At 44.6% G+C, this 24,895-nt stretch overlaps 1 protein-coding gene across 5 annotated transcripts in view; it reads right to left on the bottom strand.

Moving 5' to 3' along the window:
* The window catches only part of LOC119966118 (zinc finger protein 385D-like), a 1,141,865-nt gene that overhangs the window by 18,049 nt on the left and 1,098,921 nt on the right, over positions 1-24,895 (bottom strand). For all 5 annotated transcript variants that reach the window (XM_038797352.1, XM_038797351.1, XM_038797356.1 and 2 more), the window contains one exon: positions 14,018-14,245. In XM_038797352.1, the coding sequence (XP_038653280.1) occupies positions 14,018-14,245 (228 nt within the window). The remainder of the gene's footprint in view (positions 1-14,017; positions 14,246-24,895) is intronic.

The raw sequence follows: 24,895 nt of genomic DNA, 5'->3' as shown, positions 1-24,895 counted from the left end.
GTCTCCTTTATAGACATCAGCAGTGTTGGGCTTGCCCTTGTGTGAGGCTGAAATTGATGATGCAACAGGTAACAGAGCTGAGTAGTCGTGTCATTCCTGAAGAGGTGATTTCTGAGGAAGAAAATACAACATACTAATGACTCTCCTCATCTCTATCTTATTCTTGAACTGTGTCTCCTGGTTCTTGTCTCTTGAAATATGAAAACATATTTCTCATATCTAACCCATCAAATCCCCTCAGGATCTTATATCATTCAACAGGATCACCTCTCATTCTTCAAAATTCTATTGGGTAGAGGCCAAACCTCAGCTTGTGGTCGGAAATGCAGTTCGCAAATTCACACATGTGAATTCACACCCATCCAACATCTCTTTGGTCTGTGCCCTCTTCCTTACTGCTGATCCTTCAGCCCAAAGGTAGATCCTGCAGTTAATTGCAGTGAATACAAAACAGAGAAAGACTCCTGCACCTCCAATTCTGATTCTGACTCATTTTTAAACACGTCGACTGCAGCTAAAATAACTTAAGGCAGATAAGCCCACAATGGGCCTAAAATGACAAAAGAAAGGGCATGATTTTTCGGGTCCATTAAATGTGGGTGCAAATCCCCTTATGGCCGGTAAATCTTGGGAGAGGGCCAAAATGGGACTTGCGGCGACAAGATCTCGATTTGAGATCTTACACTTCGCAATCCCTCACTCCCACCCTCTCCCAGCTGGAATAAACAGCTTTATGCAGTAGCGTCAAGCACTGTGGAATGCTCCCCCTCCCAGCAGCATCACGTCACACCGGCACAAATCACGACCGGTGTTCGGAAACAAAAATGCGTTGTGATGACCACTCTGGGGGTGCAGAGGTGCCTGGAGACCTCGCGTTTGAGTGCCATTTTTCTTTGTAAATTCCACCCATATATTTACCTGGGTAAAGATGTGGATCCCTTTGAAAAAGCATTATTGCAGCTTGCTTTCTGGCTTTTCCTGCCATCGTTTGCTGGGTGCACTTAAGAATAAGCAATCAGGAGTTAACTGAGGCCAGCATCACAAGACGATCCTGGTGAAGAAGTCTGACCTTCATTTGAATATTTTAATTGGATGAACACTTACTTAAAGGCAGACTAAAGATCATTGAAACCAATATCACAGTCAACACACTTCTGGTGCAGATCATGAAAGGTTACTGACACTTGAAATGTATCTTGTCAAAACCCATTTTGCAAGCGCGGAACAGGTGAGATAAAGTCCAATTTCTCACAATGATAATTCACTCTGCGCAAATGGTGATACAAACAGTAAAAATACATTAAGGAGTAATAGATTTATGAATTTGCATTTTAGTAGTCTATTATTGCAGTATATTATGTAAATGGGGCGAGATTGCAGAACTCGGTCATGATGGGCCTGTGTGTCCTGATACATGAATCACAAAAAGGTAGTTTGCAGGTACTTCCAAGTGATTAGGAAGACAAATGGTATGTTGGCATTTATTGCAAGGGGAATCAAATTTAAAAGTAGAGAAGTTGCACTGTGGCTGTACAGGGCCTTGGTGAGACCACATCCTGAATTCTGTGTACAGTTTGGGTTTTCAAACATATGATTTTGTTAGAAGAAGTTCAAAAAAAGTTCACTCAACGCATTCCTGGGATGAGGGGTTATCTTATGATAAAAGATTGAACAGGTTGGGCCCTTACACATTGGAATTTTGAACAATACGACGTGACCTTATTGAAACATATAAGATCCTGAGGGGATTTGATAGATACGAGGAAGATGTTTCCACTTGAGGAAGAGACTAGGACCACGGGATACTGTTTAATAGTAAGAGGGCTACCGTTCAAGATGGAGATGAGGAGGAATTTTTTCTCTTAAAGAGTGAATAATAAGTGGAATTCTCTTCCCCAGAAAGCAGTGGTGGCTGGGCCATTGAATTTATTCAAGGCAGAGTTAGACAAGAAAGTCAAGGGTTACAGGGGGCAGGTGGAAAAGTGGAGTTGAGAGACAACAGATCAGCCATGACCTTTCTGAATGGCAGCACAAGGTCAAAGGGCTTAATGGCCGACTCATGTTCCCAGTCCCATGTTAATATTAATGTCAGAGTATGTTTCAAATTGATGAGATACATTTCTACAACAAATTTCTCATTGTGTTAATTACTCCCATTCAAACAATGTTTTCCAACGAAATCTGTCTACGATTTGGCATGTGCAAACTGAATAACTTAATCAATACTGTTGTGTTATGCTGCTTCGGCTAACACAGGCTGCTACTTGATGCAGTCTTAACTAAAGGATGCTCCAGACTGAAATGAGTTCAACGTGTTTATTGAACTATTAACACAGTTCTCAAATGAGTTCGACTCTCTGCTAATCTAACTGTAGTAATTCAGTCTAACTGTACCAGCTTGCTCTAAGCCACATGCTGGGGTGTGATGCTGCTGCTCAACCCTGTCTAACTCTCTAGATGTCTGTCTGTGGAAAGAGTGTTTATGTCATGCCCCCTTGTGGTGATGCCACCTCTGAGTGTCCTGACTGCCCATTGGTTGTTCCCTATTATGATTGCTCATTGGTTGCATGTTTGCATATCATGACATCGCCCCCTTATTTTTTTTTTAGATATATATACATGCGAATGTGTCTGTCTAATGTGACTGACTGAGGAATACAGAACTGAACAAACAAAATAAATGCTCGTAAGTCCAGTCTCTGAGGCTTGCTTCTGATCCTCGTCGACCGCCGGAGAGGTGATGGAGGGGATGACAGCGTCTGACAGGCAAGTTGGAGGCACGACTGGTGGCCTCGTGGTTCAAGGTGTCTGGAGGTGGCAATTTGACTTGTGGAAATGGAGGGGAAAGTGGTTGCGGGCAAGCAACTTTTCGCAGTGCCCTTCGATTTCTTCGCAGAATGGAGCCATCAGCCATACGTATGGCATAGGATCTGGGCGCGGCCTGTCGAACAACGACATTTCAATCACCCACCATTCGGTATCTTGATCCTGACCGTGTCTGCCGGGGATAGCACGTCTAGATCGGTGGCATGTGCGTCATAACACTGCTTCTGGCCTTCACAAACTGCTGCATCTTCTGCAGCACCGGGGGGTGATCAAGGTTGGGCAGGTGTATGGCTGGAAGCGTCGTCCGCAGATCCCTGGACAGCAGTTGAGCTGGCAACATGCCAGTGGACAAGGGAGTCGCCCGGTACGTAAGTAGCAAAGGTGTATGTTGGAAGCGGAGTCCGATGCCTTGCAGATGAGCTGCTTAACGATGTGCACCCCTTTTTCGAATTTGCCATTGGACTGCGGATAGTGCTGACTGGAGGTGACATGCCTGAAATTGTAGCTCTTGGCAAACGTGGACCATTCTCGACTGTGGAAGCACGGGCCATAGTCGCTCATGACGGTGTTCGGGATGCCATGCTGTGAGAATGTCTCTATACACACTTTGATGACGGTCCGTGAGGTGAGGTCTGGCAGCTTCAGAACTTCAGGATAGTTTGAAAAGTAATCGATGATTAAGATATAGTCGCGATCATTCGCGTGGAATAGGTCAATGCCAACCTTGGACCACGGAGAGGTCTCTAGGTCATGTGGTTGGAGCGTCTCCTTGCTCTGCACTGGTTTCTGCGCTGGTTAGAAATTCTGACAGGTTTCGCAGTTCAGGACCATGTCCATGATGTCCTGGTTGATGCCGGGCCAGTAGACAGCTTACCGTGATCTGCATCTGCACTTTTCTACGCCCAAGTGTCCCTCGTGAATCTGCCGCAGCACCATGCTCTGGAGACGTAACGGGATGATTATCCTGTCCAGCTTGAGCAGGATGCCGTCGATCAGCATCAGGTCGTCCTTGATGTTGTAGAATTGAGGGCATTGTCCTTTCTGACAGCCATTGCTGAGGTTGTGGATGACTCGCTGCAACAGGGGGCCTTTGGCTGTCTCTTCTCGGATGAGAACGACCTTCTCACCTGTTGCCGGGAGAATGCTTGTACACAGTTGTACCTGCAATTCAATGTGCTGGATGATCTCCAGTGGTTCACTGGGTGAGGTGATGGAGCAAACGAGGCGTCATGTCGTTCAGGTCCTTTTGGATGATGTGGACCAGAGGCCTATGGTCCATCTCAACAGTAAATGTTGGCAAGCCAGAGACATAATCATGAAATTTGAGGATGCCGGTGAGAAGACCTAAACACGCCTTCTCAATCTGCGCATATCTGGTCTCCATGGTAGTCATTGCCCGTGACGCGTATGCTACTGATACCCAGGATGACGTGTCGTCTCTTTGAAGCAACACTGCCCCAATGCCATCCTGACTCACATCTGTGGATATCTTGGTCTCTCAGTCTGGGTCACAGAATGCAAGGACGGGTGCAATAGTAAGCTTGGCTTTCAGCTCCAGCCACTCTTTTCGGTGCTCCGCCTTCCACTCAAAGACGGTTGATTTTTTCACAGATTGCTTAGGGCTGTGGTGTGTGTGGCCAAATTCGAGATGAACTTGCTAAGGAAATTGACCATTCCCAGGCAGCGCAGTACTTCCTTCTTGTCCTCAGGGATTTCATTGCCTCGATGGCTTTAATTTTGTCTGTGTCCAGGCGCACACCGTGTTTCGAAATCGGATCACCCAGGAACTTCAGCGTGGATGGCCCAAAACAGCACTTGGACCTGTTTAGCTTGAGGCCATGTTCATGTATGCGTCAAAATACTTTCTTGAGTCGCGACACATGTTCCTCTGGGGTTGCTGACCAGATTATGATATCGTCAACGTAGATACAAACCCCTTCTATTCCCTCCATCATCTGTTCCATGATGTGATGGAAAGTCACTGATGCCGAGATGATGCCAAATGGCATTTGGTTGTAGCAGAATCTGCCAAAGACGTGTTGAAGGTGCAGAGCCTTCTGCTGGATTCTTCAAGTTGGATTTGTCAAAATCCTTGGGGTTTAATTTTGTGAAGTGCGTGCATCTGCCATCTCACTCATGATTTCTTCCCTCTTCGAGATGGAGTAATGTTCCCGCATAATGTTTTTGTTTGGGGTCAATGCAGATGCGTATGTCCCCCGAAGGCTTCTTTACGCACACCATCGAGCTGACCCAGTCAGTTGGTTCAGTGACCTTGGAGATGATGCCTTTTTGTTGTAGGCTCATGAGCTCTGCCTTCAGGCACTCTCTCACTGGAGCAGGGACACATCTTGGTGTGTGGACCATTGGCTTGGCATCAGGCCGCAGTAGAATCCTGTACTCGTACGGCAGCGTGCCCATCTCGCTAAATATATTTGGGTACTGGGTTAGGATGTCGTCGATGCTGGTTTGAAGATCCAAATGGGACGGCGTTGTGGTGTAAACCCTTTGAATGAGGTTCAGTTGCTTGCAGGCGTGCGCATCTAGCAGGGACGCCCTGTCTGGTTTAACAATCTCGAAGCGCAAGCTTGCTTGTGTATGTTGGCTGGACACCAGCGGATGGCAGGACCCCAGTGCCTTGATTGCATTTCCATTGTAGTCCAGGAGTTTGCAGGCAGCTGGAAGGATTGTGGGGGGCTTCTTGATTCTCTTGAAGTTCACCTGCGAAATCAGGTTGGCGGAGGCACCTGTGTCCAGTTTGAACTGGATGGGGCAGTGGTTGACCTTCATCACTGCATGCCATTCGTCCTCGGAATCCATGGCCAGGATTGATTGGACTCGCGATGTGTCCGGTGTGGCGTATTTGCACTTTGTAATAATGCCCACTCGGTAAGTGTTATCCATGTATCCATCATCTGGATCCGTCGCACTGCCTGGATCAGAGTCATGCATTCGGTGTTGCACACTTCTGCTGCGTCGCTGTCAGACTGGTGGTGCAGATCTGCACAGGGCTGCATAGTGGTTTGGTTTCCCACAGTTTAAACAGTGTTTGCCTCTGCAGGGCAGTTTTTAAAAAATGGGCGGTGCCTCAGTTCGCACACGTCACGCTCAGTGCATCATTGCACATGCGCGGTGCGGTTCTCAGACGCCTGCACTTGTGCAGTGCAGATTTCAGCCTCTTCATGTTCCCGATCGCATTGCGCATGCGTCGGGCTCCGGGAAGAGCGCGCAAAATGGCCGCTTTCATCAATGTGGAGGCGCTGCATCCGGGAGATGGCCTGAACACTCGCGACCTTGTGGGAGGCTTGTTTTTCACTGTCTGCTGTTTTCTACTGTGAATAGCGATTTTTAGAGTGCTCATGCACAGTACACATTTCAATCACAACTGGGAGGGTCATGTGCTCTTGCAGAGGATCAGAGTGGACTCCAAAAACGATTTGGTCTCTGATCATGGAGAGAGTGATATCACCGAACTTGCAGGATTGCGCTCGCAGTCTAAGGTTAGTGAGATAGGAGCTGAAGGATTTGTCTTTACCTTGCATCCTCTGCTTGAGGATGCAGCGCTCGAAGATTTTGTTGGTGTCCACCTTGCAGTGGCTGTCGAATTTGTCCCGGATGGTTCGGTACTTTGTTTTGTCCTGCCCTTCGGAAAAGTGAAAGGAGTTGAAGATCTCTATCACATGGTCACCCGCATTGGTGAGTAGAAGAGCTATCTTCCGAGCATCGGTCGCACCATTGAGGTCTGATGCTTCCACGTCCAGTTGAAATTTCTGCTTGAATGATCGCCAGTTGGCACTAAGATTGCCGGTGGTCCTGAGCTGATGAGGAGCCTGAATCTTGTCCATTGTGCCTGTATTCAGTAGCTGGTTGTCACAGATCTTGCTGAGTTGAACTAAATAGATTGAACAATCACTCCTAGTATCATGTTGTGTTATGCTGCTGCGGATAACACAGGCTGCTACTTAATGCAGTCTTAAATAAAGGATGCTCCAGACTCTGAAATGAGTTCAACGTGTTTTTGAACTATTAACACAGTTCTCAAATGAGTTTTACTCTCTGCTAATCTAACTGTAGTAACTCAGCCTAACTGTACCAGCTTGCTTTAAGCCACGTGCTGGGGTGTGATGCTGCTGATCAACCTTGTCTAACTCTCTAGATGTCTGTCTGTGGAAAGAGGCAGGGTGTGAGTGCCTCATCCCTTTTATAGTGTTTATGTCATGGCCCCTTGTGGTGATGCCACCTCTGAGTGTCCTGACTGCCCATTAGTTGTGCCCTATTCTGAGTGTTCATTGGTTGCATGTTTGCATATCATGACAAATATGTGTGACCTAAATTTCCAAACCAGCTCTTCCACTTTCTGGCATAAGAAGAATGTTTCTGCAATTTCAACTAGCAATCAAAGCAGCAGATGAATTGGTGGAATTTTATGCAGTCAGCATTGGTGAGCACCGTCTGTCAGTGAAGGTTACCAGCATAGGTGCAGCAAGAAGGACAGCAGTGGACATTGAAAGAGGAGCAGGGATTACAGATGCCGCAAAGCTTTGAAGGCACTGTTAGGTCTTGAAACTACCCAATCAGAGGAACTGGAGCAAAAAGGAATGTTTCCTGCTCAAGAATAGGTCATCCTGCAACCTGATTGAGATAAATTGAACAAACGGACAGGATTCTAAATCCAGTTTGTTTGATTCTGTTTAAAATGTGAATTTATTGCATTTGTCAATTGGGCATTATTTTAATAAGAGTGGCAAGCTGCCAGGCACTTACTCCACTTCCCCAGGCAGCTCAACAACAAAGCAGACATATGGGGCGGGATTCTCCAATCCCGCGGCAGAGTGTCCACGCCGTTCATAAACGGCGTCGCGTATAATGCCAGTGTGAACGGGCTGCTCCCACGTCTAATTCTCGCCCCTACAGGGGACCAGCACAGCGCTGGAGCGGTTCGCGCCACTCCAGCTGCAGATCCTGGCGCGAACTGGGCGCCGCAGGATCCATGCATGTGCAGTTGCATTGACACCGACGAGAACATGCGCAGTGGCGCCGGCGCCAACACGCGCAAGCGCAGTGGTCTCCTTCAACGCTCCGGCCCCGACGCAATATGGTGCAGGGCTACAGGGGCCATGCGTAGGAAAGGAGGCCCCCAGCCACAAAGGTCGGCCCGCCGATCGGTGGGCCCTGATCGCGGACCAGGCCACCTTGGAGGCCCCCCCCCGGGGTCGGACCCCCCCTCACCCGCCACAGGCCGGCACTTAACTCTTACGTGCCGAGGTCACGCCGGCCCAGAGCAGGTTAGAACGTCGCCGACGGGACTCGGCTCTTTTCCTACGGCCGCTCGGCCCATTCGGGCCGGAGAATCGGAGGGCCAGACGTGTAGAACGGCCCGCGACCGGTGCTGCATCAACCACACCGGCGCCAGTGGCGCCGATTCTCCGCACTTCAGAGAATCGCGTCCCAGCGTCGCAGCGGCGTGACCCGTTCGCGGGGATTCTCCGGCCCGGCGCAGGGCTGGGAGAATCCCATCCATGAAGTCTGCTAGAATGACAAAAGCAGTCTTCAGGTTCATCCTAGAAGTTGGGAGGAGCTGACCAGACTATCGTCCACAATAGAGTGAGGACTACGTAGTAGCAGGCAAACTCCTCCTGTTTCCACATGCAGGTAAATATTTATTTTCAGAACATACTTTTTTGGTAGTGACCTCCAGTGTACCCTTCGATAACTTTACAATTGGGAAATAGGCAGAACAAAGTAGAATTTCTTGCCCTATATGTTCACAAGGACAGGTGTGGTATGAGGTTACACGTGAACAACAACAACAGCTGTAGGGGCAGCATGGTGGTGCAGTGGTTAGCATTGCTGCCTCACGGCACCGAGGCCCCAGGTTCAATCCCAGCTCTGGGTTACTGTCTGTGTGGAGTTTGCACATTCTCCCCGTGTTTGCGTGGGTTTCGCCCCCACAACCCAAAGATGTGCAGGTTAGGTGGATTGGCCACACTAAACTGCCCCTTAATTGCAAAAAACATAATTGGGTATTCTACATTTTTTAAAAAATCAACAACAGGTGTGTGAATTTCAACAAGCAGCATGCAACCATGGAGTGAAACAGACGTAACTATGAAGTTTAAGTCAGAATTTTATTTAAAATACATCACTGTACAGAAACAGATTATTCCACCCAATTGATCTATGCTGGCATGAATGTTGCACGACCTTTTCCTTAACATATCAGCATGTTCTATTCCTTTCTCCCTCCCCCTTAAATGTATCTATACTATTTGACTTGGAACGCCTTGCAGCAGCATGTTCCACATTATTACCACTCCCCAGGAAAAGACACTCCTCAATTCCCTGTTGGATTTAGTAGTGACTCTTACATTTATGGCCCTTGGTTCTGGCCTCCGTGCAAGTGGAAACTTCTTCTCTACATCCAACTATCAAACTCTTTTCCACTATATCATATTATGCAGTATTTACAATTAACCATTCAGTCAACAGGTCCAAGTTGCTGATTATGATTCATAACAATCTATCCCATCAATATATCCCACTATTCCTTTCTCCATCAAGGGCTGGCTTTACCTCTTGGAATGAACTTTGGAGCTTCAAAGACCTCACCACTCATTCCCTCACTTCCTCATCCATCTTTATGCCTCCCCCATGCACCATCATGAATCCTCCATAGCCATACACCCAGTATCCACTTTGGACAGTACTCAAATTCCTCGCAACATCAATGGAAACTATTTTCAACACCTTGTGGGAGGAAAATAAAACTCACTCTATCTAATATAGATGTTCATCAATCCCATGGTTATTGATGCTGAGAAAAAGTTTTAATTTTCTTTCGTGAAAAAGCTTATAATACTGGTAATCCTATTAGCTTGTGTCAGCAAACTGGAAATCATATCAAAGGCACAATTTGGTATTCAAACTAATTGAAGCTGTCATTCATTCTAAGATGATTGAAACGCCGACATCTAATGCTGAAATCCATTAAGATTTGAATTTCAACCAAGCATTCATAATGGCCAAAAACATAGAGTGCTCTCTCAGTTGAAATGAACGGGATGTGTTAGTTTAAATTTCAAAGCAGATTGCCTGTCAATCAATGGAGGGAACAGGTGGTTAGATGTTTTCCCCATGTGTACAAACGAGGCATTTTTAGATCACGGTGCAAAAAATGTAACATTTTGCACTGTATTATGGTACTTTCTCCAATGGAAAAGTACAGCAATGAATGTGAACAACTACACAATGCTGGTCAATGTAAATATTAAATTACTTTTGCAGGACAGATCCCTGGGGTTAATCACTGCATAAAATTGCATCCATATTACAATGCAGTTCCTATTAGTAATATTTGAAGGTGTGAAAACATTTTATACTTACATGTCAGAATGTTCCCAATTCCTCAGCAGGATTTACAGTTTCTTCATGAGCTCTCAAACTTGGTGTGTTTTTAATAGGCTTTAATAATTAAATCTCCTCACCACTAGACAAAAATGACATGCGAGAGGAAATTTGAAATGGAAAAGCCAAGTTTAGTTGGCGGCGAGTCTGCTTTTGCACAGGAGACATTCGGAGAAAAAAGGACTGAAGAAAAGATACAGGATCAGGAGTGCTGAAGAACATTGGATTTTCTACAAAACAATCCAAGTGTTCTCATTTGCGTTTGACATGCCCCTCCAAAACGTCAATAATAATTCAGCCCCATATGTTTATTTAGTTTCCCCTTAGGTGCATTGATGTAAATATTCTTGAAAATATTTCTCAGTCTTCTCTTTCCTGGTATAAAAATCCCCAGTCTGTTCAATTGTTCTTGATGAATGCAGCCTCTTAGTTCTGGTCTCAGTTCTCTTATCGTCTCCTGTGTTTACATATTGTTTTATAGTGTGGAGTTGAGAACTATGGGCCATAACCCACATGTGTTTGAACTACGGTTTAATACAAGTTTAACTTAACTTCTGTCCTTTTCTGTTTTATCTCTTCAGAAATGTATCCCAATGATTGGCTGTTTTTTGAAAGTAATAATAAAGTTTAAGGTGGTCATTAGTGATTTGTGTATCTGTGAACCCGAAATTGCTTTGCTCCAAGTGCCCATTCAGTCACTTTTTATCTGAGTAGTATGTGGCCTCTGTATGCTTCCTACCAAAATGCAGCACAATACATTTATCTATATGAAAATTATTTGGTCCATTACACATCAATTCTGTAAGCTTATCAATACCACCCACACTACACCTGTATTTATTCTTTTTTATGAACTGTAGATGCTAACTGTACTGCTCAAAATTACCTCAGAAATATTGCCGCAGGTTCAATAAGATAAGCTGCACTGTTCCAAATTGGTAGTCATGCAACACACCTTAAAGTTAGCCAATTGGGTGAAATAATTGAGAGTTACAATTAAATCTCAGTCCAATAATTTAGGCTTCTATTTGTAAGATACTCTCTCAGAGGGAAGAAAGGTCAATGCACCCATTCTGCTATGGAGAAGTATTTCTCCTTTGCTCAGACATAGAGCACTTTTTATGTCATAAGATTCCACCCAACAGAATCCAAACCACCGATTGCAATTCGTACTTATTCAGACAAAAGTGGAGGTCTTAATAATGTGCCTATACAGAAACTCGCCTGTCCAGATGACAAAGTGGGAAATCCCCACAGTTCTCCGCACTATTTTCAATCCTTTAATTTTTCTTGGGCCTGCTCCTGCCACACATCTGATGGGAAGTTCCATGTGGAAATGTAAGTGAAGAATGCACAATTGTCCTGAATGACATTGCATTGCAAATGTGGCAACGGTGGCGCAGTGGTTTGCATTGCTGCCTCACGGCGCCGAGATCCCAGGTTCAATCCTGGCTCTGGGTCACTGACCATGTGGAGTCAGCCCATTCTCTACAGTGTCAGCATAGGTTTCAACCCCACAACCCAAAGATATGCAGAGTAGGTGGATTGGCCATGCTAAATTGTCGCTTAATTGGAAAAAGTGAATTGGGTATTTAAAACAAAGTAAATGAGCCAACAGAGAAGAGTTGACAAAAGTCAAAAAGAATTTTTCAATGTAAAGTGTGGCACATTGCTGTATGTCAGAGTGTGGGGGTGAATGGAAGAATTGGAGTTGTGATTGGATTGTGTAGATGTACTGTAATGAGGTAGCTTTGGAATCTGAATAAGAGACGCTAGAATAGATGGAAGTGATTTAAAGGTTCAAGTCATGAACATGGGGATTTTCATTATAATCATTGTCTGAACATTGACTCCGATTCTGCAACTGAAAATGTTTTACATGACATTTTACTCGTAGATTAGCTAAAACGACAAATTCAGGAAAGTTATGCACCAGTTGTGGAGGCTCCCTAGAAAGCTACAGAGATTAAAGAGTTGAAACATGAATCTTCTAGCCTTTTCTCTAATTCATACTCCTGTTGAGTGAGGCATCACTCGGTGAACTCTGTGAACTCAATCTTGCTAAACTTTAACCTATAATCAAGTGATAATAAAATATTCCTCATGTGACGTATGGGGCTTAAATTATATCGAAAAACAGAGGAAAAATGTAATGTTTGGAAATGCTGATGTAAGTTGTTGGCCAGTGGTACGGTGATAAAAAATTTCTATTGACAGTGGCATTCCTGGAAGTTCAAACGTCCTTGCATAACACACATTGAAGAGAATGCTTCATTGAGCATGTGGACTGACATGTCTTTGCAACTGGAGTCACTTTTGCGACAGTGAATTAAAATGACTTTATTTATGGTACAGTTTAAGGCAGGCAGTTGATAAGACAATAATAACATGCCTGTCAGTCCTCTCCTGTTAATTGTCTACATCATGCACTTGATTCAGTGAGGGGAGTGGGTTATGTTTAGAATTTATAGTCAAGGCACTTTTGTTTGATATACAAGCACCTTTATTCCAGCGTAGCAGAAAGTTAAAGGGCTAAGGGAAATTATACAAGATTTCAGACAACATGATTTTATACTATGTGATCATATTGTCAACATAATGGGAAATTTGGTAACAACACAGACATCACTTTTCTTTCTTTTGTTAATTTATTTTATCTATCCTCAAATCATCAGCTATGCAATGAAAGATAATAAAGTAATACAGAAATCCTGTCCTTTCATCACATTAAGATTCATACTACAAACCTGAGCATCTGGAGTAAAACACAGGCATCCCAACTCAGTCTGTAAAATGTATATAAACGGATATAATGGATGCGATAGTAATATTTGGAGGAAAATCACAGATGGCTTAAAAGTACAATCTGGATGAAACACAACTTTAGTGTTTCAGGTTGCTGTGTCAAGTAACGTATATAGGGTTCCTCGAATGCTTCACTGGGTAATTGTGCTGGCAGCATGATACTAAGCCACAAAGACCAGAAGGTTCAAGATGAGAACCCTGATCTGCGATAACTGAAACCTCCCAGGAGAAAATAATCAGTCAAGCCTTCTGTTGTTAGTTGAATTCTGTCTGCTGAACCTTACGTGTATGTGTGTGCGTGCTTCAGAGGAGTCCTTGGTCCGTCTGAACTGTAATATTGTTATAGTCAGAAAGCCTTCCTGTCTCACACATGAAGAGTGTCTTAAAGGTTGCTTTTGCGCCCTGGAGCCAAACCAGAGCATTTCCAACTGAACTAAGACAAGGAGAAATAAAATACCTCAGCTTTACTCAGTTGATTTAATGCAGACTGATTTAACTTGCGGCACTGTGCACCCGAACAGGTGCCGTAGTGTGCCAACTAGGAGATTTTCACAGGAACTTAATTGCAGTGTTAACATAAGCCTACTTGTGACACTAATAAACATTATTATTAGAAAAAATGGCTGTGGATTGACTGCCCATCATATAACCTCTTGTTTTATTCTTTAGGACCTTTGGGTAAGGTTTATAACAGGCAGCCAATTCGCTGTTGGTTACTGCCACAACTGAGAGTTCTAATCAGCCCTATGATGTCATGAGAAACCTACCGTTGTATATTATGCTTGACCATACTCCCAGCCATTGATTGTTACACATCTATTTAACACCAAATTATTTTTCTATGCAAATGATTTGAATCACAGTATCTTAACAGCAAACTGGAGAGGTTTCATTTCATATGGATGGACTGTAGTTGAGTAAGTTGTTCTGTTTAAAGACTGGTAATTATAGGATTGGAAGCTGAAAACAGATTCCCATGTCTCACCACTGTTGTGTGCTTCCAGTTGTGAGCCGGAGTTGACAGCCACCTTGCAGAGGGAACAGTAAAGCAGACGTTTTGCTTTTTCTTCTTCTGTTTCCTTGGGAAGAGCTGTGTTGCAGCTATTGGATGTAAAGGATTTCTCTGTCCTGGAAATGGATTCTGTTGTTACACTATCACTTGCTGCTTCCAGTGTGGTCACTTTTGATATTGTTGCTGTCCCTTGCGTGCTGTCTAGATTAAAATAATAAAAGAAAATTGTGAAAATGAAGCCTAATACAAAACTATTTCCTAACACAAAGCAAATATGAATACAAAAACTGGATTCTAATCAAAAGTCTGACCTATCAGATGTTAAACACCATCTATTTTCTTCACTTCTTCAATACCACTTTTCAATATTTGATCTGTGGATAAGGTGATAATTCTGTGAAGACTACGAAAGAAAAGCCTTTAATTCTATCCCCTGCCTTTGCAATTTGAAGTCAATGGACCCCACCAACAAACAATTGGTCCTGTAACAATTGCCACTGACATTCTCCCATGATTTTTAATAAAATGTTTCAATTATTCATGCGTCTTTGTCTTTGTCGGGTGGTCATGGAAAAGCTGTTGTGATAACAATTCATGCTGATGATGGTTTCCTTGGTATTTGCTGCGCAATTGGGGCAAATGGAAAGCTGTTCCTTTCTCTAGCCCAGCTTGTGGATAGCATTAGCTGAATTTGAATCTCGTGAAATAAAAATGATCATCATGCATCGTCGCCTTGTCAAAACTTAATCCCCATTGGCCTTTTTAGTGAAAACATCTCGATCTTCTCTAATTTTACTGAAAGGTAGACAAGATGGGGGATGATTTGTTTTTATGCTGCGAATTCCAGTGCTTATTTTTCCACTGTCTATTGCGAAAGAAAGAACATGCATTTAAATAGCACTTTTCGTGACTCCCTCCCAACAGGTCCCAAAACTCTTTGCAGTCAATGAAGTATTTTTGAGTTCTGGTCACTGTTGTAGATTAGGAAATGCGGCAGCCAATCTCTGTACAGCATGATTGCATAAACAGAAAAATGATAATGACAGAATGTTCCAGCCCCATTGTGGAAGGATCCGCGCGGGAAATATGGTGATCCTGCCAAAAAATCCATTGTTTTTTGGTGGGGCTGGGTGATCCTAGCAGTGGGTGGACTCAGAAGATCTTGCCCAATGTGTTTTAGGTGTTGGTCACTAAACATAATAGGCAGGATTTTCTATCCCCGCCCATCCCAGGAGCAGAAATTCCTGCCCAAGGTCAACGGACCTTTTGTTTGTCCATCAAATTTTCCGTTCTATCCACAACGATTGTTGCAGTGGGTGGAAGATTTTTCTCAATGCTACTGTTGTAAACTGCGTCACTGATACGTTTATGACTTGAACCAAAGCTGGAATCATCCATAAGGTTTATACAAGCAATATATCGTGAAATTCTGTCTTTTTTTCCATCACTGGGATTGCACTGTCTACACACTGGCATGGCACTGTACTTGCCATTTATGTGATGGAAGCTACTCCTGTTTCAAACTATTAATTAAATCTATTAATTGTTTGGCTTCTTCATTGAACTAAAATATTGGGTGGGATTCTCCCACCGAGTTTCAACCGGCGACGATCCTGTTGCGCCCGGAGCATCGTGGGAGTGGCCCTAAAATGGGTTTCGTGCCGAGCGCAAAACCACACCCCCATGGGGCGTGATCCAGGTAATTATATTCAGGTAATTAAATTATTAAGATAATTTAAATATACGCGGCTGGGCTGAAGCCGGAACCCCTCGCTCCCAGGAGTCACTGGCCGCACTAGCGAGGCCTCACATGGGTGCCGGTATTCACAAGCGGAGACCAGGCATGATGGCCACTCCGAGAGTCTTGGAGGCCTTTGGAGCCCTCTGGGTGGTCAAGGATAGAGCAGGGGAGTGCCCCCTGGCACCTGGGCATCCTGGCAATGCAATCCTGGCAGTGCCTTGCTAAACCTCCCCAAAATGACTCTGTCATTTTTCAGGAAAATCACACTCAGTGTTCATTTAATTTAACTTCAGCACACTTTATGATACTTTAATTGATAAACAAATGCAGACGATGAATAAAGCAATTGGAAAGAGGAGGTTTGCATCACCAATGATGGACATCAGGTGCCTAGGTGAATAACTGAACATTAACAGAGAACTGACTTGTTCAATGTCATAAGCATTGTTCTCACAACCTGACAGCAATGCAAGGGCAGATTTAATGACCTTGTCAGAGTTTCCAAGGAAAAACTGCACACCACAACTCTCTTATCTTCAGCGTAGCCTTTCACCATCCTACTTTAGCACGAGCACCAATAATGCTTCTCTTCACTGCATCCTATGCCTCACCTAAGCCCAGAACAGGACACTTCAATGCACCTTCTTATGCATGCACTGGCACATTTACTACTACCTCACAATTAGTTTCTCCTCTTTCCAACAAAAAATGCGCCCCTACATCCCAATTGAGTGCCAACTCATGCCCCCCGTGACACCATTGGCCCCTTATAACTTGATGCCAACCTGATCCATGCCCCACCCTGATACTCCCCACGGTCCCTTATACTGTCCATGTCAGCTCAATGCCAACCAATGCCCCTTCCATGCCCATTCTTCCAGTATGCACTAGGTACTTAATGAATAAGCCATATAAAAACAATGGCAAGTGCGGAACTGCTGAGAGATAGAAAACATCCATTCACAAATATTCTTTTGAAAAAACTGTTGTTCCTTCAATCCTATAAAATTGTCAATTGGAGAGACTGTTAAAGTATCAAAAACAGAGGTTTCAAACACTTCATTCCTCTTAATATTGTCCAAATAAACATTGAGACATTGGCAAAAGAGATCACAGAAAGAATAGCTTATTATAGCCACACAAAAATGTCAATCAAGTAAAGTTAATAATTCACTTCAGTTGTAAAGGAAGATTAACTTGCTGAGCTCATGCTTTAATTGATATGGGCTCATAGCAAAACCTCATTAAGTCTGCTTTGTGGAATCCACCAGTTGAATTCAAGCCTATTGAAAAGGATTACCCCAATTGGTACATAGGATCTGTCTAGGCTGATCCTTTTGTAGTGGACTTGAATTGTCATTCCCAACCAGAATAATTGAGTCATCGCAATAAATGAAAGAGATGATGCTGGAGCTGGTAAATTTAAACTTTTCTCCAATATCCTTGTTGCTAATTTGTTGTACATCTCCTATCTTGGAGCTATTCAGAGATGATACTAGTTTCTATTTGTGTAACAAATTCTATTCATAGCGATTTAAAATGTTTGCTCCGTGTTTATAGTACTAACTTATAGCAACTTCTCCAGTGTGTTTACTTTTCTTAACAGTCCACACCCAGGGTAACTAATTAAGTACGACAAGTATTGATCGTAAACAGACCCACATAATCAAATACGGAACAATCGAACATTTTAAAAAACATTTTTTTTTTTAATTTTTAAAAATAAATTTAGAGCACCCAATTCATTTTTTCCAATTAAGGGGCAATTTGGTGTGGCCAATCCACATAACCTGCAGATCTTTGGGTTGTGGAGGTGAAACCCATGCAAACACGGGGAGAATGTGCAAACTCCACACGGACAATGACTCAGAGACGGGATCGAACCTGGGACCTCGGTGCTGTGAGGCAGCAGTGCTAACCCACAGTGCCACCGTGCTGCCCAGAACAATCGAACATGACACAAGTATGCCTCCTCATCGCATCTTGTCTTGCCACCTTCAAAGAGATGTGTATTGTCACCTCAAGGTCTCTCTGGGCGGGATTCTGCGGCCAGAGAATCCCGGCCGAGATCAATGGATTTTTCCATTGTAGGCTCTTGCTTGTGACGTTCTTGTGGCGGGGGGATGGGAGAATCCAGCCCTCTGTTCCTGCACTCCTTTCAAATTATACCATTTAGCTTGTATTTCCGACCAGAAAACTCACTTCCCAGTTCTGTGTTAAGCTTTATCTGCCATGCATCTAACTCCTCAAGTCAGTTGCTACCCTTCGCCCTGATACTACATTTTTAAGTTTCATACCATCTGCAAACTTTGAAATTATGCCTTTTCTGCCCAAGTCCTGGTAATTAATATCAATCGGAAAGAGCATTGGTACCAGCACCCACATATTTTCCTCCAGTCTAAAAAACAACCATTCACCACTAAACTCTGCCTTTTGTCTCTGCCAATTTTATATCTACATAGCCATGTTATGGGTTACACGTTTAATAACAAATTTATTATGTGGTGCTTTATCGAAGATCATTTGGAGCCATCGGATTCACTGTTTATTCCCAAATTGTGTCTGTTTCATGGATGTCTCTCTTGCTTGGAAATGGAACTAAAATCTCATCTTCTCCCTAATAATTGAAACACTTCTTTCACTGACCAGAAAAAATGCTATAAAATATTTATTATGATCTGGGGAGGGCAGGACAATATTTCACTAATTTGTGACAATTCTGCAATTTTCTTTGGCTCCTGGAACCAAATGTTGGATCCAACACTGGCCTCCAATAGCTGAACTTCCTGTGTCTGCATTTTATAGTCTCCTTTCATGTTTTGACTCTTTTTGGACCATATCTCGTGAGGCCATAAAAACAACGGAAACTTTTCATCCTCAGTTTTGAAACAGAACTGAATTGGTGTTCTTTACGACTTGCATTGCTCTGTTCACATCACAGCTTCAGTAAGTTAGACTGCACAAAACCAGGTTAACAATTCAGCTCAAACTGTTTTTTAATGCAATGTTCTCACACTGTCTGGTTAGGTGGATTGGCCATGCTAAATTACACATTAGTGTCAAAAAGGTTAGTGAGGATATGAGGTTATGGCGATAGGGTGAGGGCATGGACTTCGGTAGGGTGCTATTTTGGAGGGTTAGTGCAGACTTGATGGCTGAATGGCCTCCTTCTGCACTGGAGGCATTCTATGATTACATGACTGTTGCAATCTCTTATTGCTTGTTAACTTAATAACACAAAACCTTTCTGATAACAAGAAATGTTTGAAATGCTCAATAGGTCTGGCTGTATTTATAGGAAGTGAAACAATATTTCAGATTGACGATATAGCATCAGAATTGGGGAAAAATGAAACATTAACACTGTAAGTGATTTAGCGGCCTCACCGTGCCCGACTTGGTGCCGGTACGAGGTTTTTGAATCTTGTGTGGCCTCTTGCGACATTTGCGATCATTGAAACATCTCGCAAGATGTAACAAACTCTGTAGCTTTCACTGGGCGTGATCCATTTCTGCATATTTAAATGAGCGATTAGGGCGCCTTTAAGTGCTGGTTTCCACAAACATGGTCCAGTCGTAATGACACATGGGGAGTGCTTCCCAGGCCATTAGAGACCCCCCGGGGAGTCGGGGGCAGCAGGGTGGTACTCTGGCACTCCCTCTGGCACTGGGCACCTTGGCAATGCTTGTCCCAACCCTGCAGTGCCACTTCCAGGGTGTCAAATCCAGGGTGCCAGGCTAGCACTGTCGGGGATTGGGCCCGAGGAGCTTTAACAGGTATCAGCCAGACAAAATGTGCTCCAATCTGCAAGGTACCTTTCCTGAGAGAAACTCCCCGAGGCCAAAAGAAATGGTAAAGTGCCGCTGAATAGTGGGGCGTTTCTTGGCACTGTAACCGCTGAGAAACACCCTGGTAATTGCACCCAAAACCTGACATATGGGCTGGATTCTCCCACCCTGCCCGCCGCAAGAACGCCACGGGTGAGCCACGTAGAATGGAAAAAACCATGGGCGGGATTCGCCCGTCGGCAGGTGAACGTGGCCGGAGAATCCCGCCCAGAGATTTTTTTTCCCATTGAATCGCTCCCACTGTCTCTCTTCAGATGCTGCCAGGCTGGCTCAGCATTTCCAGCATTTTGTTTCAATTTCATATTTTCACGTCAGAAAAGGGCAAATCGTAACAATGTTAAACCTGTGTTTACAGGTAGTTCTGAAAATAACATTTGTTTTTTCTTGACAACTCAACAAATACTTGTTTAGACTAACAAACCAGATCAAAATAAAAAACTCCAGAATTGCATAAGGGCAAATTTGCAGCGGTACTGCAGTAATGTTTTAAATACTATGGAGGGAGCAGGGCTGTTAAGGAAATATAGCAGTGATTGTTCAATTATGTAGGGAAGCATTTAAGCATTTTTCAGCAACCATACAAAAAACTTTACTGTTTCTGAGCATTTCATTTACAACCATGCTTCCAAATCCTTCAACAATCAAAAGCTTGTCACTCTTACACACAGGAGTACATATTTACAAAAACATAACCCCTGACCACATAAAATTTGCTAGCACCTATTTAAAAATGTGCATTTTAATCATTGCAATTGTCACAAACAAAAGTGAGAGTATGAGATCATGTCATTCTTTGTCACTATAGCTTTACTGGGGCCACTGGCATCTTCTTGCTTCTCTGATTTTGTTCAGCCCAAGTCTCAATGTTGTCCACCTACCTGATACCTACCTCCTTCTTACCCTACCGTGTCTTGACTTTTATTTTGCGACAAATTTGTAAAACTGCAGAATACTCAGATGCATTTTATTCACTTTCATAGACTTTTAGGTAGGCCTCCAACTAATCCATTGGGAAAAACAGGGCCTGGTTCATCTGCATTTCAGCTGTTTTGGGGATTTTCCAGGCAGCGTTGGAAAGGGAGGTCCTCCATTTACCCGACACATGAACACTACTGTCAGGGACAGAAGATGGAGTTCCATCTTCCTTGGCTCATTCATCATCTGGTATATCCCTGGAGGTCAGCATGGAATTTAGTGATTTAGTGCAGTGTTCTTCAAAGTCGGGGTCGCGGGCGGGTGTCGGGAGGGTCGCGGAGCCGTTGTCCGCGGCGCTCACAATCGCACAAATCCCCGTACAGCAGCCGGCTTTTCATAACGCTGGCTGCAAGCAGCCGCGAACATGTTAAAAAAAAAAATAATGGGGCACGCATGCACAGTGCGGCTGCTATTTTTTTTTAAACGGTTGCAGCTTTTTGTTTTACAAGTTCTGTAGTGGTTTTTATTCATTTATTTTACACATTTAATTTTTTTTTCATTTATTTTATTCATTTTATTTTTTTACAAGTTCGGGGGGGGTTTTATTCATTTTTTCATTCATTTTTTTTTAACAAGTTCTGGGGGGCTTTTATTTGATAAAGGTTTACAGGAAAAGAATTCAGAACTTTGGACAGATGGAGACTCCATATTTTCCGACACCAGAAGGCTTCACCTTCATCCAACTGGTTCCATTGGAGGAGCGTGCACGAGGGCCAAACGGACCCAAAACCATTTCCTCCATTTTTGTCAGCAGCAAACAAGGTAAGAGAAAATGGTGGGTCGCGCAGGTCATCCAGCCTGGGTCGCGAAGGTCAGCCAGCCTGGGTCGCGAAGGTCGGCCGGCGTGGTTCGCGAAGGTCGGCCGGGTTGGGTCCCGAAGGTTGGCCGGTTGGTAAAAGTGGGTCCCCGGGTAAAAAGTTTGAAGAACACTAATTTAGTGCCCCTTCTCCACTCCCCCCGCTTTCATCACTCCCCGGCCTGCACTTCCCTTTCTCTGGGAATCCCATTCCCTCCCTGTCTCCAGGGAATCCATTGCTGATTCTGGTAAGATCTAGTGCAATACCAGCAATGGCCACCTCTGCTAGTGGTGCTGCCCATTCTGCTGAGCCTCCAGCCTCTGACTGACCAGCAGCTCTCGTGGGAAGGATCCCCACCCTACTGTGGCCTTAATTCAGTGCTGTCCAAGTGAGTGCCTGATCACCTCAGGAAAGCATCGGGCCTCACGTGGAAGGTGACAGGACTCCCACCAGTTCTCCAACTACGTAACTCTGATGGACCCACAGGTCCCAATCTGCCCCACACCTCAAGTTAGTCACACACTGTTACCCAAAATATTATTTTCTGAAAGAAATCTAACACATTTTCACTTGAATTAATCTATAATAATTGCTTCCATTATCTTTCATTAATTTACCTGGATAATTACCTCAGAAATGTTAGACCGAAAAATCCTCATCTAACTCCTAGACATTGGTACAACTGACAACCTCACACCACCCCACCGCCAAACTCCCCACACAAACATGACCTCATCACCCTTCCTAACTACCACCCAGTACTCCATCATCCTATTCACCCTACACACCTATCGCACAACCTATGTTTTACCCTACGGTGTACTACCCTACCCACCTCCTACCCTACCATCTACTACCTTAACCACTGGCCACCCTACCATATTCCCTCACTAAGGATCCAAAATGAGAACCCTGGGCGGGATTCTCCTCTAGCCGGTGGGGTGGGGGGTCCCGGCGGGATGGAGTGGTGTGAACCACTCCGCCATCTGGCCGCCCCAAAGGTGCGGAAGTCTCCGCACCTTTAGGGGCCAAGCCCTAACCTTGAGGGGCTAGGCCCTCGCCGGAGTGGTTGGTGCCCCGCCGGCCGGCGGGAACAGCCTTTGGCGCCACGCCAGCCGGGGTCGAAGGGTCTTCGCCGGCCGGCGGACGTCCGCGCATGCGCCGGAGCGTCAGCAGCTGCTTACGCCATCCCCGCGCATGCGCAGGAGATAGGGTCACTTCCGCGTCCGCCATGGTGAAGACTATGGCGAACGCGGAAGGAAAAGAGTGCCCCCACGGCACAGGCCTGCCCACCGATCGTGGGCGCATCCCCCGGGGCCAGATCGCCCCTCGCCCCCCCCCCAGGACCCCGGAGCCCGCCCGCGCCACCTGGTCCCGCCGGTAAGGTAGGTGGTTTGATTCACGCCGGCGGGAGCGGCATGATAGCGGCGGGACTTCGGCCCATCGCGGGCCGGAGAATCGCCGGGGGGGGCCCGCTAGCAGGCACGATTCCCCGCTCCCGCCGAATCTCTGGTGCCGGAGACTTGGGAGACGGCGGGGGGCGGGATTGGCGCCGGCCCCCGGCGATTCTCCGACCCGGCAGGGGGTCGGAAATCCGGCACCCTGTCTCTATATAGAGGTATATATACATATATTACAATTCAGCAAACCCATATATTTTATAATACCACTCGTGAATGTTAACAGTCACATTTTAATTGCTTATCTTGTAATAGTCTTTGGGGGAGAGTTATTTTGTTGGAACCAATGTGAACCAAAACTGTCCAGCTTAGTGTTCCAGAAACAATGGACAATCCTGGTCCCTCCCATTAACTATGTGCATCTAAAAGCACACCATCTTCTTATGTCTTGTTACAAAAGGTTACACTGAAATCAATGATTCCTTCCCTTTGTAATCACAGAAAAAATACTAAATACAAACTTTAAAATATGAAAATTTCTCACATTCGCCACACTATCCTATCCATCTGCCATCCCACCCACTTACCTCACCCTACTTCCTTACCCGCCTATACATCGACCCATTCACACTTAAAAGTCCCAGTTTTACATCATGTTGGTAAACATTTACCAGAATACCACAGCTACTACTGTAAAATGTGGGTGTGCTTCTCTCTCCCCCTCCCCAAATTAATCAGTGCAACGAGGAAGTTGTTGGATTGAAGGTAAACTGGGTTCGATAGTCTGGCCAGAAATGTGGAACACCAACATGGCGCAGAGAAGAGCAGTCTAGCAATCCCACAGTTATTGCCATTCCTTGGAATAGTCAGGCCAATGTATTAAAACAGCTGAGCCGCTTCACAGGGATATTATCAAACTAAATTTGACAGCAATCCCATCAGGAGACATTCGGTCAAATAATCACAAGCTCCGTCAAAGAAGTAAGTTATGAAGTGAGTGTTAAAGGAGGAGAGACAGGTAGAGAGGCAGGTAAGTATCGGAAGGGAATTCCAATTTTTAGGATGTAGATGAGTTGAAAACATGGCCCCAGTAGTGAAGCTTTAAAAAATGTTAATCCTCAAGAGGCCAAAATTAGGCGAGCGCAAATATCTTGGAAGGTTAATGGGGATGGAGTATTACAGAGTTAGGCAGGAGGTTGGACTATTGGAGGGAATTTAAAAACAAAGCTGAGAATATTAAAATCAATGGGCAGCACGGTAGCACAAGTGGATAGCACAGTGGCTTCACAGCGCCAAGTCCAGGTTCGATTCCCCACTGGGTCACTGTCTGTGAAGAGTCTGCACGCTCTCCATGTGTCTGCGTGGGTTTCCTCCGGGTGCTCCGGTTTCCTCCCACAGTCCAAAGAAGTGCATGTTCGGTGGATTGGCCATGATAAATTGCCCTTAGTGACCAAAAATGTTAGGAGGGGTTATTGGGTTACGGGGATCGGGTGGAAGTGAGGGCTCAAGTGGGTCGCTGTGGACTCGATGGGCCGAATGGCCTCCTTCCACACTGTATGTTCTATGTTCTATTCATTGCTTAATCTGGAGCCAATGTAGGTCAGTGAGCATGAACCAATGTGTGAATAAGAATTGGTGCAATTTCAGACTTTGGATGAGCTCAGGTTTATGGGAATGGCCCGAGAACAATAGCATGGATGAGGGTGTCAGCACAGATGAGCTGAGGCAGCTTTAATGGCTGCCATCCTTTTTGTCTTGTGATGACCAGAACTGTACACGGTGTAACTTTAACTACATTCATACTAATGATTTAGAAAGTGGCCGAATTACATCACTCTTTTGGCTCAGAATTGACCTTTCAATACAACCCAACACCTGATATGATTGTGTCACTACCATCAAGCATTGTTATGATAGTTTCAATATATTATATATGCCAAGAGGACCCCATATATCTAACATTATCCATGCAAGTTATTTATTTTCCATTTAAGTGTTAGTAAAAGCACTTTCCATTTCTCAAGTTGAATTTTATCTGGTACTTATCTGCCCAAATTTAGAAGTATTTACTCCTGTAGTTTATCTTGTT

The sequence above is a fragment of the Scyliorhinus canicula genome, chromosome 5, assembly GCF_902713615.1.
Source record: "Scyliorhinus canicula chromosome 5, sScyCan1.1, whole genome shotgun sequence".
NCBI lineage: Eukaryota > Metazoa > Chordata > Chondrichthyes > Carcharhiniformes > Scyliorhinidae > Scyliorhinus > Scyliorhinus canicula.
This window is presented reverse-complemented; position numbering and strand designations above follow the sequence as displayed.